The sequence below is a fragment of the Rattus rattus genome, chromosome 6, assembly GCF_011064425.1.
Source record: "Rattus rattus isolate New Zealand chromosome 6, Rrattus_CSIRO_v1, whole genome shotgun sequence".
In the NCBI taxonomy this organism is placed as follows: Eukaryota; Metazoa; Chordata; class Mammalia; order Rodentia; family Muridae; genus Rattus; species Rattus rattus.
The window spans coordinates 140,553,043-140,565,925 of NC_046159.1; the positions used below are offsets into that span (position 1 = coordinate 140,553,043).

At 38.5% G+C, this 12,883-nt stretch overlaps 1 protein-coding gene across 1 annotated transcript in view; it reads left to right on the top strand.

The window, feature by feature from the left end:
* The window catches only part of Abcb1 (ATP binding cassette subfamily B member 1), a 77,117-nt gene that overhangs the window by 28,734 nt on the left and 35,500 nt on the right, over nucleotides 1–12,883 (top strand). The window contains exons 7-8 of the mRNA XM_032907039.1: nucleotides 7,284–7,408; nucleotides 11,105–11,276. Coding sequence (XP_032762930.1) covers nucleotides 7,284–7,408; nucleotides 11,105–11,276 — 297 coding nt within the window. The remainder of the gene's footprint in view (nucleotides 1–7,283; nucleotides 7,409–11,104; nucleotides 11,277–12,883) is intronic.

Genomic DNA, 12,883 nt, shown 5'->3' on the forward strand with positions numbered 1-12,883 from the left:
AATGGTATGGGCCGTTTCATCTTCAAAACCCACCCCGAGGACACACCTCCTCCAGGGCCACTCCTCCTAATCCTTCCCAAAACATTCTCACCAACTGGGAAGCAAGTGTTCAAATATGTGAGCTCATGATTGTCAGTCCCATCCAAACTACCACCATCTCTAATATATGACAGTGCTAATTTCGTTTACAGAAAGTAGAGATTCAAATTCAGTGAACACCAAATGTCACATTCCATTTTCAGCTTAAATGTTTTGTATGTGTATAGATTATTCATTTTATAAACTGATTTAACCATTTTGTCATAGTTACAAATGGTTCTGCATATATATATATATGTATATATCATACTATATACATGCATACATACATATATGTGTGATATATTTATTTAAATCCTTTGCAGTAAAAATGACTTATGGAACTACTGTCTAGCCATGGACACATGTAAAACTATAACCTCCAGCCATGTTATTCAGTCACGAAGACACAGAAGTTCTTCTTCATGCCATGCACATGCCTCTAACAGCTTTGTAATTCATTTCCCATCTCAGGGTCAGCATGCAACTCATTTTATAAAATTACTTAATGTACAAGTACCTATATGGTGGGAAGATTGGTCTAGCATGTAGATTTTGTGAGATCACATGTAAGATATAAGAAGTCAAAGTTCAACCAAACTGACACCTCCCTAACGCAGGAGAAGTCAGGCTGTGGTGGGGAGAAGCTTTTGGAACATTCCCCTGTCTGGTGGATGTTGCTTTGTTATTACAAACAGCAGCTCTCATTGGTTAAGCATCCGCTATGTCTACCAGATACCTGTGAAGCATAGGCATTAGCTCTCTTAGCAAGCCTAGTAACTGACATCCTGAACACTGTTAATTTTTTACCCAGGGGAACATGATGGGAATGATGTTCCTGGTTGTTATCAGTTAGCTGGAAGCTGGCAAAGCTCCTCTTTTCTTAGTTGATTTTTCTGTTTGGTAGAACATTGAACAGATTGGGTGGAAATTCTTCACAACAGAACTCAATGAAAAGCCACTAATTATCTACTCTGAGTTGGGAAAGCAGACTAGAACTTAATATTTTAATAGCTAATCTTACATTGCTTCTGATACTATTTATTTAATAAAGACAGTCCTTGGCTTTTATTTTAATCTCTGCTCTTTGATAATCTTTTTATATGTTTTACGTATACTTCTTAATCTTACATTTTGGCTATATTAAAAATGCTGTTTCCCAGTTCCATAATATTATAGATAAGATTTCCAGAATGTGATTGAAAGGCCCATCATTCCCAGAACCAGAAAATGCAACAAAACACCCCCCACATACACTCAGCTGGTCCACACAGAGACATAAATAAGATATTGAGACCATCAGATTATAATTTTAAAATAACTACCATAACAAATATGTCACTCATTTATATAATCCTTTGAGACAGTAGCAAAAACTCACCAGCCAATAGGAAATTATTAAAAAGAAAAGAACCTGGGAGGCACAACAGTCAAATGGGCCATGCTGTATGGGTTCTTTCAGGCTATTCGAATGGAAATTGCACAGTAGAATGTAGAATATTCAGAATCAGTGAATCTGGCAGGCAGGAAATGAGGAGAGCCTCAACACCGTGTTTGACAACAAGAGGTTCATATCACCACCTTGAGTCTCAGAGGAAGAGAAGAGCTTTAGGATGAATCGAAGACCCAGTGGCTGACAAACCCAAGAGTCGGATGCAAGAAGTTAATCTGACGCCAAGCAGGATAGAATCTAAGAAATCCATGTCAGGACCCATTGTAACTAAAGCGCTAAAGGCGAAACACACAAGCAAGTTTTTTTTTTGTTTTTTGTTTTTTTTTTTTTTTGTGCGTGTGTTTCAATAAAACTTTATTTACAATGCATATGGTGTACCAGATTTGTCCTTCAGGTGCTAGGGTCTTCCAATACCTGTCTTAGATTTTGAAATTGTCAGAACTGAGCTTTTGAAGTAGACAGATTCAATTATTAGTTGACTTTATGATAGAAATAAGAAATATGTTTTCACATGTAGAAAAATTGAATTAATCTAACTTGATTATAGTATTTATATTTTTTTAAAAAGGGATCCAGAGAGATTTTTCTATCAGATAGTAACTGCAGTGTGTGCTGGCCTCCTTCCTTAACCTCTTATCCAAGGACCGGCCCTGCCTGACCTCTGCCTTCCTCTTTTCCCATTGTTCTTTGTTCTGCACTTTGCCCTGGTCTGTCACTACAAAGCCTAAAGCAAGGGTTTTTGTGTGTGTGATAAGACAGAAAAGGGGAAAATCCCCGTATTGGGGTGTATAAGCTAAACCCAGGTGTATAAAAAAAGAATTATGAGTTATGGCCAAGAGAGATTTAGTGCAGCTATGAAAAACTGATGCTGTACTGAAGATCCGTGTAATCTACCCTGCTTTAGACTAAGGAAAGTAAACAGTCATATCATCTGACAGAACAAACATTTGACAACGTGCATAGATTGGTAAGGGAAGAAAGAAAACTATGAATTTCTGAAAACAGTTAATGATACAAGAAAACATGATTTTTTTTTTGTTTTTTAAAATTTGTATTGCGTATTTTCTTTATTTACATTTCAAAGGTTATCCCCTTTCCCAGTTTCCCCTCCCCAAACCCCCTATCCTACACCCCCTCCCTTGCATCTATGCGGGTGCTTCCCCACCCACACACTCCCACCTCGCATTCCCCTACACTGAGGTGTCAAGCCTTTCACAGGACCAGGGGCAAACCCTCCTATTGATGCCAGATAAGGCCATCCTCTGCTACATATGCGGCTGGAGCCATGGGTCCCTCCATGTGTACTCTTTGGTTGGCGGTTTAGTCTACAGGACAACTGAGTAGAAAGGCCACAGAATGCCAGATCGACTGTAGAAACTGATGTTGACTGAAACAAAAATGTGAAATACCAAATGTTGGAGGAATACAGAGAGAGTGGATCACTCAAAGATTACTGGTGGCATGACAACTTTGTAAGACAATCTTGCTATTGTGTAAGGCTTTAAAAAATAATCTTTATGTATGTGAGTGCTTTACCTGCGTGTGTGTATGTCTTAGCTAATGCTCTACAGCTGGGAAGAGACTCCATGACCACCGTGACTATTTTAAAGGCAAACATTGAATTGGAGCTGGCTTATAGGTTCAGAGGTCTAGTCCATTAACATCATGGCAGGAAGCATGGTAGCATGCAGGCAGACATGGTGCCGGAGAAGGAGCTGAGAGCTCTACATTTGAATTGGAAGACAGCAGGAAGACAGACACTGGGACTGGCATGAATGAGCATTTGAACCCTCAAAGCTCACCCCAGGGGCACACATCTTCCAGCAGCACCATACCTACTCCAATAAGGCCGTACCTCCTAATAGTGCCACTCCCTAGGGACAGGACTATCTTCATTCAAACCTTCAGGGTATAAATACATCACTCATATGTCTGCTGCCAAGGCCAGAAAAGGGTGTAAAAGCCACTGAAGCTGGAGTTACAGGTGGTTGTGAGGTGCCTGACATGGGTGCTGGGAACATAACTTGGTTCCTCTGAAGAAGAAGTGCATGCTCTTAGCCATAGAACCTTCCCTCAGCTCCTCATTGCTTCTTACAAAACCAAGCATGAAGCTATGGTTTGACCTAGCAACCACATTCCCGAGCATTTATCTACAAGGAAAGGAAAGGACGCAGACATAAGAGTTTACCCATTCTAGTTTACACAACTTTATTTATATTAACCTTATCTCCTTCAATGGATGAATTAGATGACTAGGGCAAGCCTACTGTGCAGTACCACCCAACAAAGGGATGCTGACTCACACAGCAAGCTACATAGGCTTCCGGAGAATCATGTCAAGTGAATTAATGCCTACCCCCAAGAGCAATGTACTATTTGAGTGCATTCATAAACATTTCTTTTTTTCTTCCTTTTTTTTTTTTTTTACCAATTTTTTTTATTTATTTACATTCCAAATTGTGCCCCTTTTCCAGGTAACCCCTTCCCCGGAGATCTTCACCCCATTCTCCCCTCCCTTTGTTTTGAGAGGGTCCCTGCCCACCCACTCCCTTACCTACTCACTCCCCTCACTCACCTACCCCCCATCACCCACCACCCCCTCACCTACCCAACCCCACCTTACCACCTCCCAGTATCCCCCTTCCCTGGGTATCAAAACTCTACAGAATTAGGTGCATCCTCTCTGTTATATATGTGCCAGGGGTTGGGAGGCATAGACCAGGGCTATGCTCTTTGGTTGGTGGCTCTGGGAGCTCTGAGGGGTCCAGGTTAGTTGATACTATTGTTCTTCCTGTGAGAAGGGAATGTGCCATTCCCTTCAGCTCCTTCAATCCTTCCTCTAACTCTTCTATAGGAGTCCTCAACCTTAGTCTAATGATTGACTGTATCTATATCTGTCTCAGTCAGCTGCTGGTGGAGCCTCTTGGAGGACACCAGGCTAGACTCCTATATGTAAGCATAACATAGCTTTTGTTGCTGTCCTTTGTTTGTTTCATTTTGTTTCTTAAGACAGGGTTACTCTGTGTACTCCTGGCTGTCCTGGAACTCTTGTAGACCAGACTAGCCTTGAACTCAGAAGTTCACATGCCTCTGCCTCCCAAGTGCTGGGATTTAAGGTATGTGCCACCAAGCCTAGTCCTATACAACATTCTTAAAATGAGGTAAATAGGTCAGCATGGATGCCAGAAATTAGAGATGTTTGGGGAGAGGAAAGGGAAGAGCTATGGACAGGGGCGGTAGGTCTAAAAAGCAGCTTGAAGGCTTTGAATCTTGACTTTGTTGACAGGGACATTATCCTATATAGGTTACAACATTTCCTAGGAGTAAAGTCACACATCTGTAGATTGGTAAACATGAATAATATTGTTGGAATGTATCGATGTCAAATTCCTAGTTGTGATATAATTCCTATGCTTTTCAAAAATGTTACTATTGGAGGACACTGGATATGGACATGTGTAATGCCAATGTATTGTTTTTGATATGGGACCCTATAAGTATCTCAAAAGAAATCATTAATGAGCACAAGATTTATAAAATAATAAAGCAAGAGTCCACATTAAGAAATAAGAGAATGGATTCAAATGTGGTCAAAATACCTATACTAGTTTAAAATATTGTTCCTGAACAACATTAATTTTGTATTAATTTGAATATAAAATTACCTGTTTTCGACAGCTTTTAACTTTCTATTACTTTATATCAGAAATTGGTTGAGGCTGGCTTGTTATATCCCTGAGAAATTTATCTTCTTCCTCTTCCTTCTCTTCCTATTCCTCCTCCGCCTCTTTGCATTTTCTTCCTTTTATTGAAAATAGATGTTTTTTCACACAGAATGTATTCCGATTACAGCTTCCCCTTCCTCTAATCCTCCCAGTTTCTCCCCACCTCCTCTCCCATCCAGATCCTTTCTGACTGTCATTATGAAATAAAGAGGCTTCTAAGGGGTAATAATAGAATATAATAAGATAAAATCTAACACACTGGAATTGGACAAAACAGACGAACAGAAGGAAAAAAGCCCAAAGAAAGGTCGGAAACAGACCCTCCCATTCACACATTTAGGAATTCCATAGAAACATTAAACAGAAACCTTTATACATATTCAAGGGCCTGGTGCAGACCCATGGCAGCCCTGTGCATACGGCTCCCGTCTCACTGAGTTTGTATGAACACTGCTCAGTTGATTGAGAGGGTCTTATTCTCCTGGAGTCCGCCATTCCCTCTGGCTTTTACATTCTTCCTGCCTGCCCTTCCATGGGATTCCCTGAGGGGGGAAATGTTTTAACAGACATAATCTTTTATGAGGGAAAAAAACCTTACTATAGTTTTTCACATTCATGTCTGCGTACAATCATGGAAGGTCATAGGTGTATAGGTTAAATAGAAAAGATGTGTTGGATTCAGAAATACTTTCATTAGATTAATAGATTAAAACAGCACATTTTAACTTCTGGGTAAATAATATTAGTAGTCCTGTTGTTGGTTGTCTCCACTGTGAGCTACACAGGGAGTGAAGAGAAATGTTGTGAAGCATGTTATGTGAGCCCCCTGGTCTGCAAACCTGCTTACTGAGGGATGTACTGACCAGCCCAGCTCAGGCCTGGAACTTTGAAAGAGTCAGTAGTGTGGGGCAGCCCTAAGAGGATGGCTTTGAGAAGTCTTCAAGATCCGAATAATCAGTGGGATCAATGAAGACAGATAAGCACTGTTAAAATGAAAAAAAAAAAAGACTGATTCTTTTAATGACAAGAAGGAGTCAATTCCTCTTACTTAAATATTGAGGACGAATGACTCTGATTACATATTGTAAGAATGTAATGCTGTTAAATCAGAAATCTGTAAAGTGGTTGTGCACAATGCCTATTTAGGTGGCTGACCACGTTGTCATTCCTAGTCCAAATGGTAGCCTTAGTCCTTTCCCCATGCCAGTTGATCCAGCTGTCATAACAGTTGGCATGTTTCAGAGATCCACTTACAGTAGTTGCTAATCCAGGCTGTGAAGCCACATGGACTCACACTTGAGTCCTGGATGTTCCGCTCACTTCCTAATTACCTAACCCGGCAAGTTTCCATTTCTTTCTGTGTAAGCTAGGAAAACCAATTTCCCTTTGTAATTGAGAAGAACTATTAGGTGCCTGAGAGGACTAGGACTGTTTCCTAATAAATGCACAGCAATCAAACAGATAGATCAAAGAGCATGGTTGAAGCAATAACAAAAAGAGGAAGAAAAACGTCCCTGGTAGGTGAATGCTCTGTCTCTCCAGGGATCACCAGAAGAGGAAAGTGTGGCCTCTGCAGTGTCCTAGCCTCCCACATTGAAAGTTGCTGGGAATATCACATGTCCTGGCCATAAAGCCTATTTTTATAATTCTTAAGATCATATTGTGGCATATATTTTCTTTTCTGAAAATTAACATTTCCCCAAACTCCTATTGTTGTTTAGATAAGGATCCATGAAATAATACTCAGTGTGTAATTTTATAGTTTGCCTAATTTATTACACATCTTCATTGCCAAAAACATTTTGAAGAAAAAGCATCTTGAGATATTTTGCACAGTGAGACACACACACACACACACACACACACACACACACACGCGCGCACGCGCGCGCACGCAGGCTAATAGGTATATCATGGCCAAAGACAACTGAAAGATTTTAATTCTTCAAATGTAGTAATACTCAACTAGCATATGTGTACTTTAACTGTCATTTTTCTAATAATCTGAACTTGTCTTTTTTAAACAGATATTGTCTTCATTTACTGATAAGGAACTCCAGGCTTATGCAAAAGCTGGAGCAGTTGCTGAAGAAGTCTTAGCAGCCATCAGAACTGTGATTGCCTTTGGAGGACAAAAGAAGGAACTTGAAAGGTTTGAATTTCTTTTTCAAGTAGAAATATTAACTCTCTCAGCCCACATGCCATTTAGGATGGCAATGTTAATTATGATGTTTTTCTCATTTATTAAACAAGCCAATACATACTTATTGCAGCATTAATAACCTTCTGGAAAAATTGCCATTGCACTTGTGTTCTTATATCAGAAAGATTTTCTATTTTGCTTTAAAACATGATTGATAAGTACAACAGGAAGTCTTCTTTAATGATGGGATGACATTCTGCCAGATGTAGCCCATATTCTCATAAAGTATAAATTCATATGAGATGGGAGAAAGGGCATAAACAGCCACAAAGAAGCAAAAATTTAGTAAAGCAATTGGAAGATATATGGTTTGGAGACAAAATATTATAAAAGAGTGAAAGGGATATACTTCAGAGGAGCCTTAAATTATTACCTTTAAATGCTCCAAAGAGATCAAACAAGTGTTCTAAGGTAGGAAATTTTAAGTCCAGTGGTCAGAGAACCCCTCTTGAAGAAGATTTCATCTAGGATAAGATCTGAGGTGAGAGAGGTCTTCAAAAGCAGGCATAGGGATAGGATGGGTAGGAAGAGCAGTCTACCAAAGTCCCCGAGGTGGCAGGAAGCTTTGGTCTGTTTTGAGATTTATTACAAGGCAGGTGAGCCTGGAGCTCACATAAGTGGAAAGAGAATGGGATGCAGCCAGGATGTGGGAGCTGTAGAGGAAAAAGTAAGATTTTATTCCATAGGCATGGGCAAGTCCTGAAGGTGTGAAACTGAGGGGTGGCCATACACAGGTTACAGAGCTGTGGCACTGTCTGGACTAGTCAGGGGGAGGGCTGATGCCAGAAGTCAGCTGAAAGGGGATTGACAGGATTTTGTAAAATTTATGAATTACATTTTCCAACTTATTTTCTATGCTGCATGCATATGGTGTGCGTGAGTGCACGTGTGTGTGTGTGTGTGTGTGTGTGTGTGTGTGTGATTGTGTTGGGGTGTGCACATATATACACATGAGTCCACACCATATTCACAGGACTATGCAGGAGTTGGTTCTCTCTTTCTGCCAATGAGGTTGCATGATCAAACTCAGGTGGTCAAGTTTGGTGGCAACAGTAGCCATCCTACTAGCCCCAGGCTATTATTAAACCACATATAATCTTTTAGTTTTCTTTCTACTTGTTATTTTCTTTCAGAATCAGTCTTTGTCTGACTTTCTCTTCAAATAGCTTCTGTAACAAGTCTCTTCATAATAATTAAGAGTATTTTCTGTTTTGTTAACTATCCACTCCTTTTTTTATTTATCATATCTGTATTAGAGCTTCTGATGAATGGCTGGTTTTATACATCTGGCTTGACATCAATGACACATTCATTTAAAAACTAGTCTTTAAAAGATCCTATGTAAATGCAGTATTGTTTATGCTTCTTTCCTCTTCTATCCCCCCCTTATCTTCCTTCATATGTATCCGTCTAATATCGGCATCTCTCTGGTGTCTGGATGTGTCTGGTATCTAAACGGATTTTTTTCCTTGTTGATTTTTCCTTTGCAAATGTTTCCTCTGGCTGCACACTATCAGTGACACCAACTGATACTGACACCAAACTATCAGTGAAATGATTTCAACATTAGCCTCGGTAAGCAACAGCCGGAGTAAAGGATGTGCATGAGCATGGAGAATTAATCTCTGAGTTTTTTAATGTTAGCATGTAAAGTGTATGCCTAGTGAATTATTGAATTTATCTTAGGTCAGATTTTAACTTGAGACACACTTAATTAAAACATGTTTCTTAAAAACCATTTCTTGCGAAATGATTACAACTGGTATGTTTAGGGTATAAATATTTTACCACTATAAAATTTTCTCTGAGTTTGGTCTTCAGTATGTGTGATTCTTATGTAAATACTGTGTTGTGTTTTTTACGATCTAGGTGAACTAACTAGCTAAAATAAAGTAGTCACCAGGACAAGAAGTAATATCTACTCGGGACAGAATTTCAATTTTTTGATGTACCCACAAATTAAATTTTCAAAGAAAATTGATAGTGTATAGTATTCATATAATTATGTATTTAATGGTTCAAAGACCTCAAAATATGAATTCTATATTTATAACAGAATAAGGTTCAAAAATGACTCATCCTATTTCCCTAATATTTTCATTTGCATCTGGATTTGCAAAGTTCTCTTTTTTTCTTTAACTCTGGTCCCCATTCCTTTCTTGAGCAGAGTGGTCTCCTGTACAGCTCTCAAGTGAAAATAAAGCCATGAATAGTCTCCTTTAACCTTAATCATCTATTTTCTGGGACCTGAAAGTGCTTGAATTGAAGTTGGAGAATAAACATTAAGTTATTAGGCCTAGAGGGAAAAGTATCTGTCAGTAGTCAGGACATTGTATGGGGTTGTGGTTTGTTTTATTAGCTTTGTTTCCTTTTCTTTGTAGTACATTAAGACTGTAGTTCTTAACCTGTGGGTTGAGTCCATTTTGGGGGATGTTAAAGGACTCTTTCATAGGGTTTATATATCACATATCCTGCCTATCAGGTACTTACATTATGATTCATAACAGTAGCAAATTTACAGTTATGAAGTAGCAATGAAATAATTTTATGGTTGGGATGTCACCACAAAATGAGGAACTGTGTTGAGAGTAGTTAGGAAAGTTGAGAACCACTGTTCTAAGAGCTTGTAAGGTATTCTCCAATACTTGTGCCATGAGCAGGTTACAAGGCTGTTGATATGTTAATTTTTTTCTCTGTCTTTGCTGCCATAAGGCTTTAGATGTTATATTCTACCAGACTATACCCCCTCGCCCAAGAGCAGGCACTCACAACATGACCAACGTTGGATTCATTGGCAATACGTACAAAGTATAAAAGATACAGATACTAATAAATAGTGATGGGCTACTCTATTCTTAAGCCAAGTATTTTTAATGGGTCAATGCTTTTAAAACAGCTACAGAAGAAAATTTCCATAGCTTATGTATAGCATTTCATAGCTTTAAATTTTTCCTTATACATGTTATCTTGTAATTGGTCATTCCAATAATCATAGGAGGAGACAAGGTAGGAAGCAAACTGTCTTCCCTCAAGTGTAGAGATTTAAATGACCTTCTTGTGTTCAGGATTTTCTAGCATTAAATCTCTTTTATTAACTGCTTTAAAAGGAATATAAAATTTAAGCCAGGCAGTGGTGGCACATACCTTTAATTCCAGAACTTGGGAAGCAGGTGGATCTTTGTGAGTTCAAGATCAGCCCTGGTCTACAGAGATCCAGGACAGCCAGGACTACATGGAGAAATTGTGACTCAAAAACAAAACATGAAAATCAAAACCAAATACAGAAAGAATATATGTTTTAAGGAAAAAATAATTGTTTTTCATATCTTTCTCTTATGTGTGAAGTAACGCATGTTCTAGAAGCTAGCTAAATACTGCTTCACTGATTTTACTGTTGCTAAGCCTTACACAAAAAGAACTTTTAGAGGACTCATACAATTAAAATGCTCTCTCCACATCTTGATATCAATTTCTAAAAGTAGAGGATTAAAATAGGAATAACACAGTGTAGGGGAAAAACATAGAGGAGGTACATGTATGCTAAAGGGCTGGGCACATTCTAACTGATCACTAAAAATCATGCTACTCTAACACATTTCCACAAAGTTTCCAAATCTACTCAATTATTTTTTTTCTTTCTCCCAGGTACAATAACAATTTGGAAGAAGCTAAAAGGCTTGGGATAAAGAAAGCTATCACGGCCAACATTTCCATGGGTGCAGCTTTTCTGCTTATCTATGCATCATATGCTCTGGCATTCTGGTATGGGACTTCCTTGGTCATCTCAAAAGAATACTCTATTGGACAAGTACTCACTGTAAGTTAAACACTCATCAGAGAAGAAATGGATCATTAAAAGGTCTAATGGAATTGAATGATGTTGAAAAAATATTCTCTGAAAAGGTCTTAAATACTAGAAAATGCATTATTAGGTTAAAGAGTTGAAAAATTAAATGTATCGATTTTGGTTTTCTTATAGATCTGTTGTACAATTTCCACTATAGCCTAAATATTAACATTACCATCATTTCCATTAGGAGTTCCAGATCCCTTATGTAGCAATATAGCGCTTGGTTTTACAACCCCCTGATGTAGCCTAAATATTAACCTTACCAACTTCTGCAACATGAATTTTCATTTAATAGGAATATTTCTTTGTATCAAACTTAATACTAAATTTTTCACTTTTATTTTCCAGTTTGTTATGCACAACACAATTGGAAGAAGATAAGGTTGGATTAATATCCCTCAAATTCTAAATGCCATCAAGTTGACAATATTAACCCTCGCTATTTGACTTGATAACACATTTTGTCTTTTGTCTTTATTGGCTCATGACCATCTCGTAATACAAAAGACATTCAGTCCAATAGTCTCAATACATTTTTGGTTCTAACTGTGTCTGTTCAAAAGTATAAATATAGTAGTTTCTTCTGAAACTTGGGCATTCTTTTAACTGAGCTCCTACAACATCAGATTTTGCATTACATATTTCATGTATAGTAGCATGGAATAAACATTCATATTCCAAAGGGAAGACTGGAGACAGCACAAGGGAAGTTCATATGAATGAGACCAAACAGAGAAAATACAAACCCTACATTGCTGTGTAAGGCATCTGGGACTCATGACGGAAACATCTTGACTACAAAAGACTTGGGTAGTCCCATCCTTCCAGCTTGCTTCTCTATAGTATACATTTTCTCTCTCTCTTGGGTTATCTCTAACAGTCCTGGCACCTTTAATATCTTGGAGTCTACATTGCAAGTTAGGCTTCACCTTAAAGTTTCACCGGTCTTTCAGGACCTCCTTGCTGGGAACCAAACTTGTTCTATATTACTTTGTCTCAGTGACTTTCTGAAACATTGTCCTGAGCCGCCACACCCCCTCAACCACTATTGCACATCTCATGCCTGTAAAGCCAGGCAGATGATGCTATCAAGTTCTGTTGCCAGTTCAAAGTGTAGTCAGCATCCTTGGACCACAGTTGCACTGACCTCTGTACCTTTCAGGCTGGTCTTAGAGAAACACTTCCCTAGGTTAGCTTTGGGCAGAGAATGGTTTCTGTTTAGGCTTCCTCCTTTCAAATGTTATTGGAGCCTTCAGTGGGTAGGGTCCTCAAGGTGATTCTAGATCCTGACAAGTTGTCAATCAGGATTAACCATCATATATATTTTCTACATATTAGAATTTAGGTATTTACAAAAGACTTTACACATGATATCTTAATTTAAGGGACTGGAATTATTTGCAACCAAGCTATATATGTATCTTGTTAGAAAGTCTATTCTGTTTCACCTTAGGTTAGCCACATGGAAACAGAGTTAACAACAGACCACAATTCTTTGAGTTCCTTAAAATAGTTCCCTTTCTCAGGATTCAGATTTGTAATATGAATTTCATAATTACTCTTTGTTTTGTTGT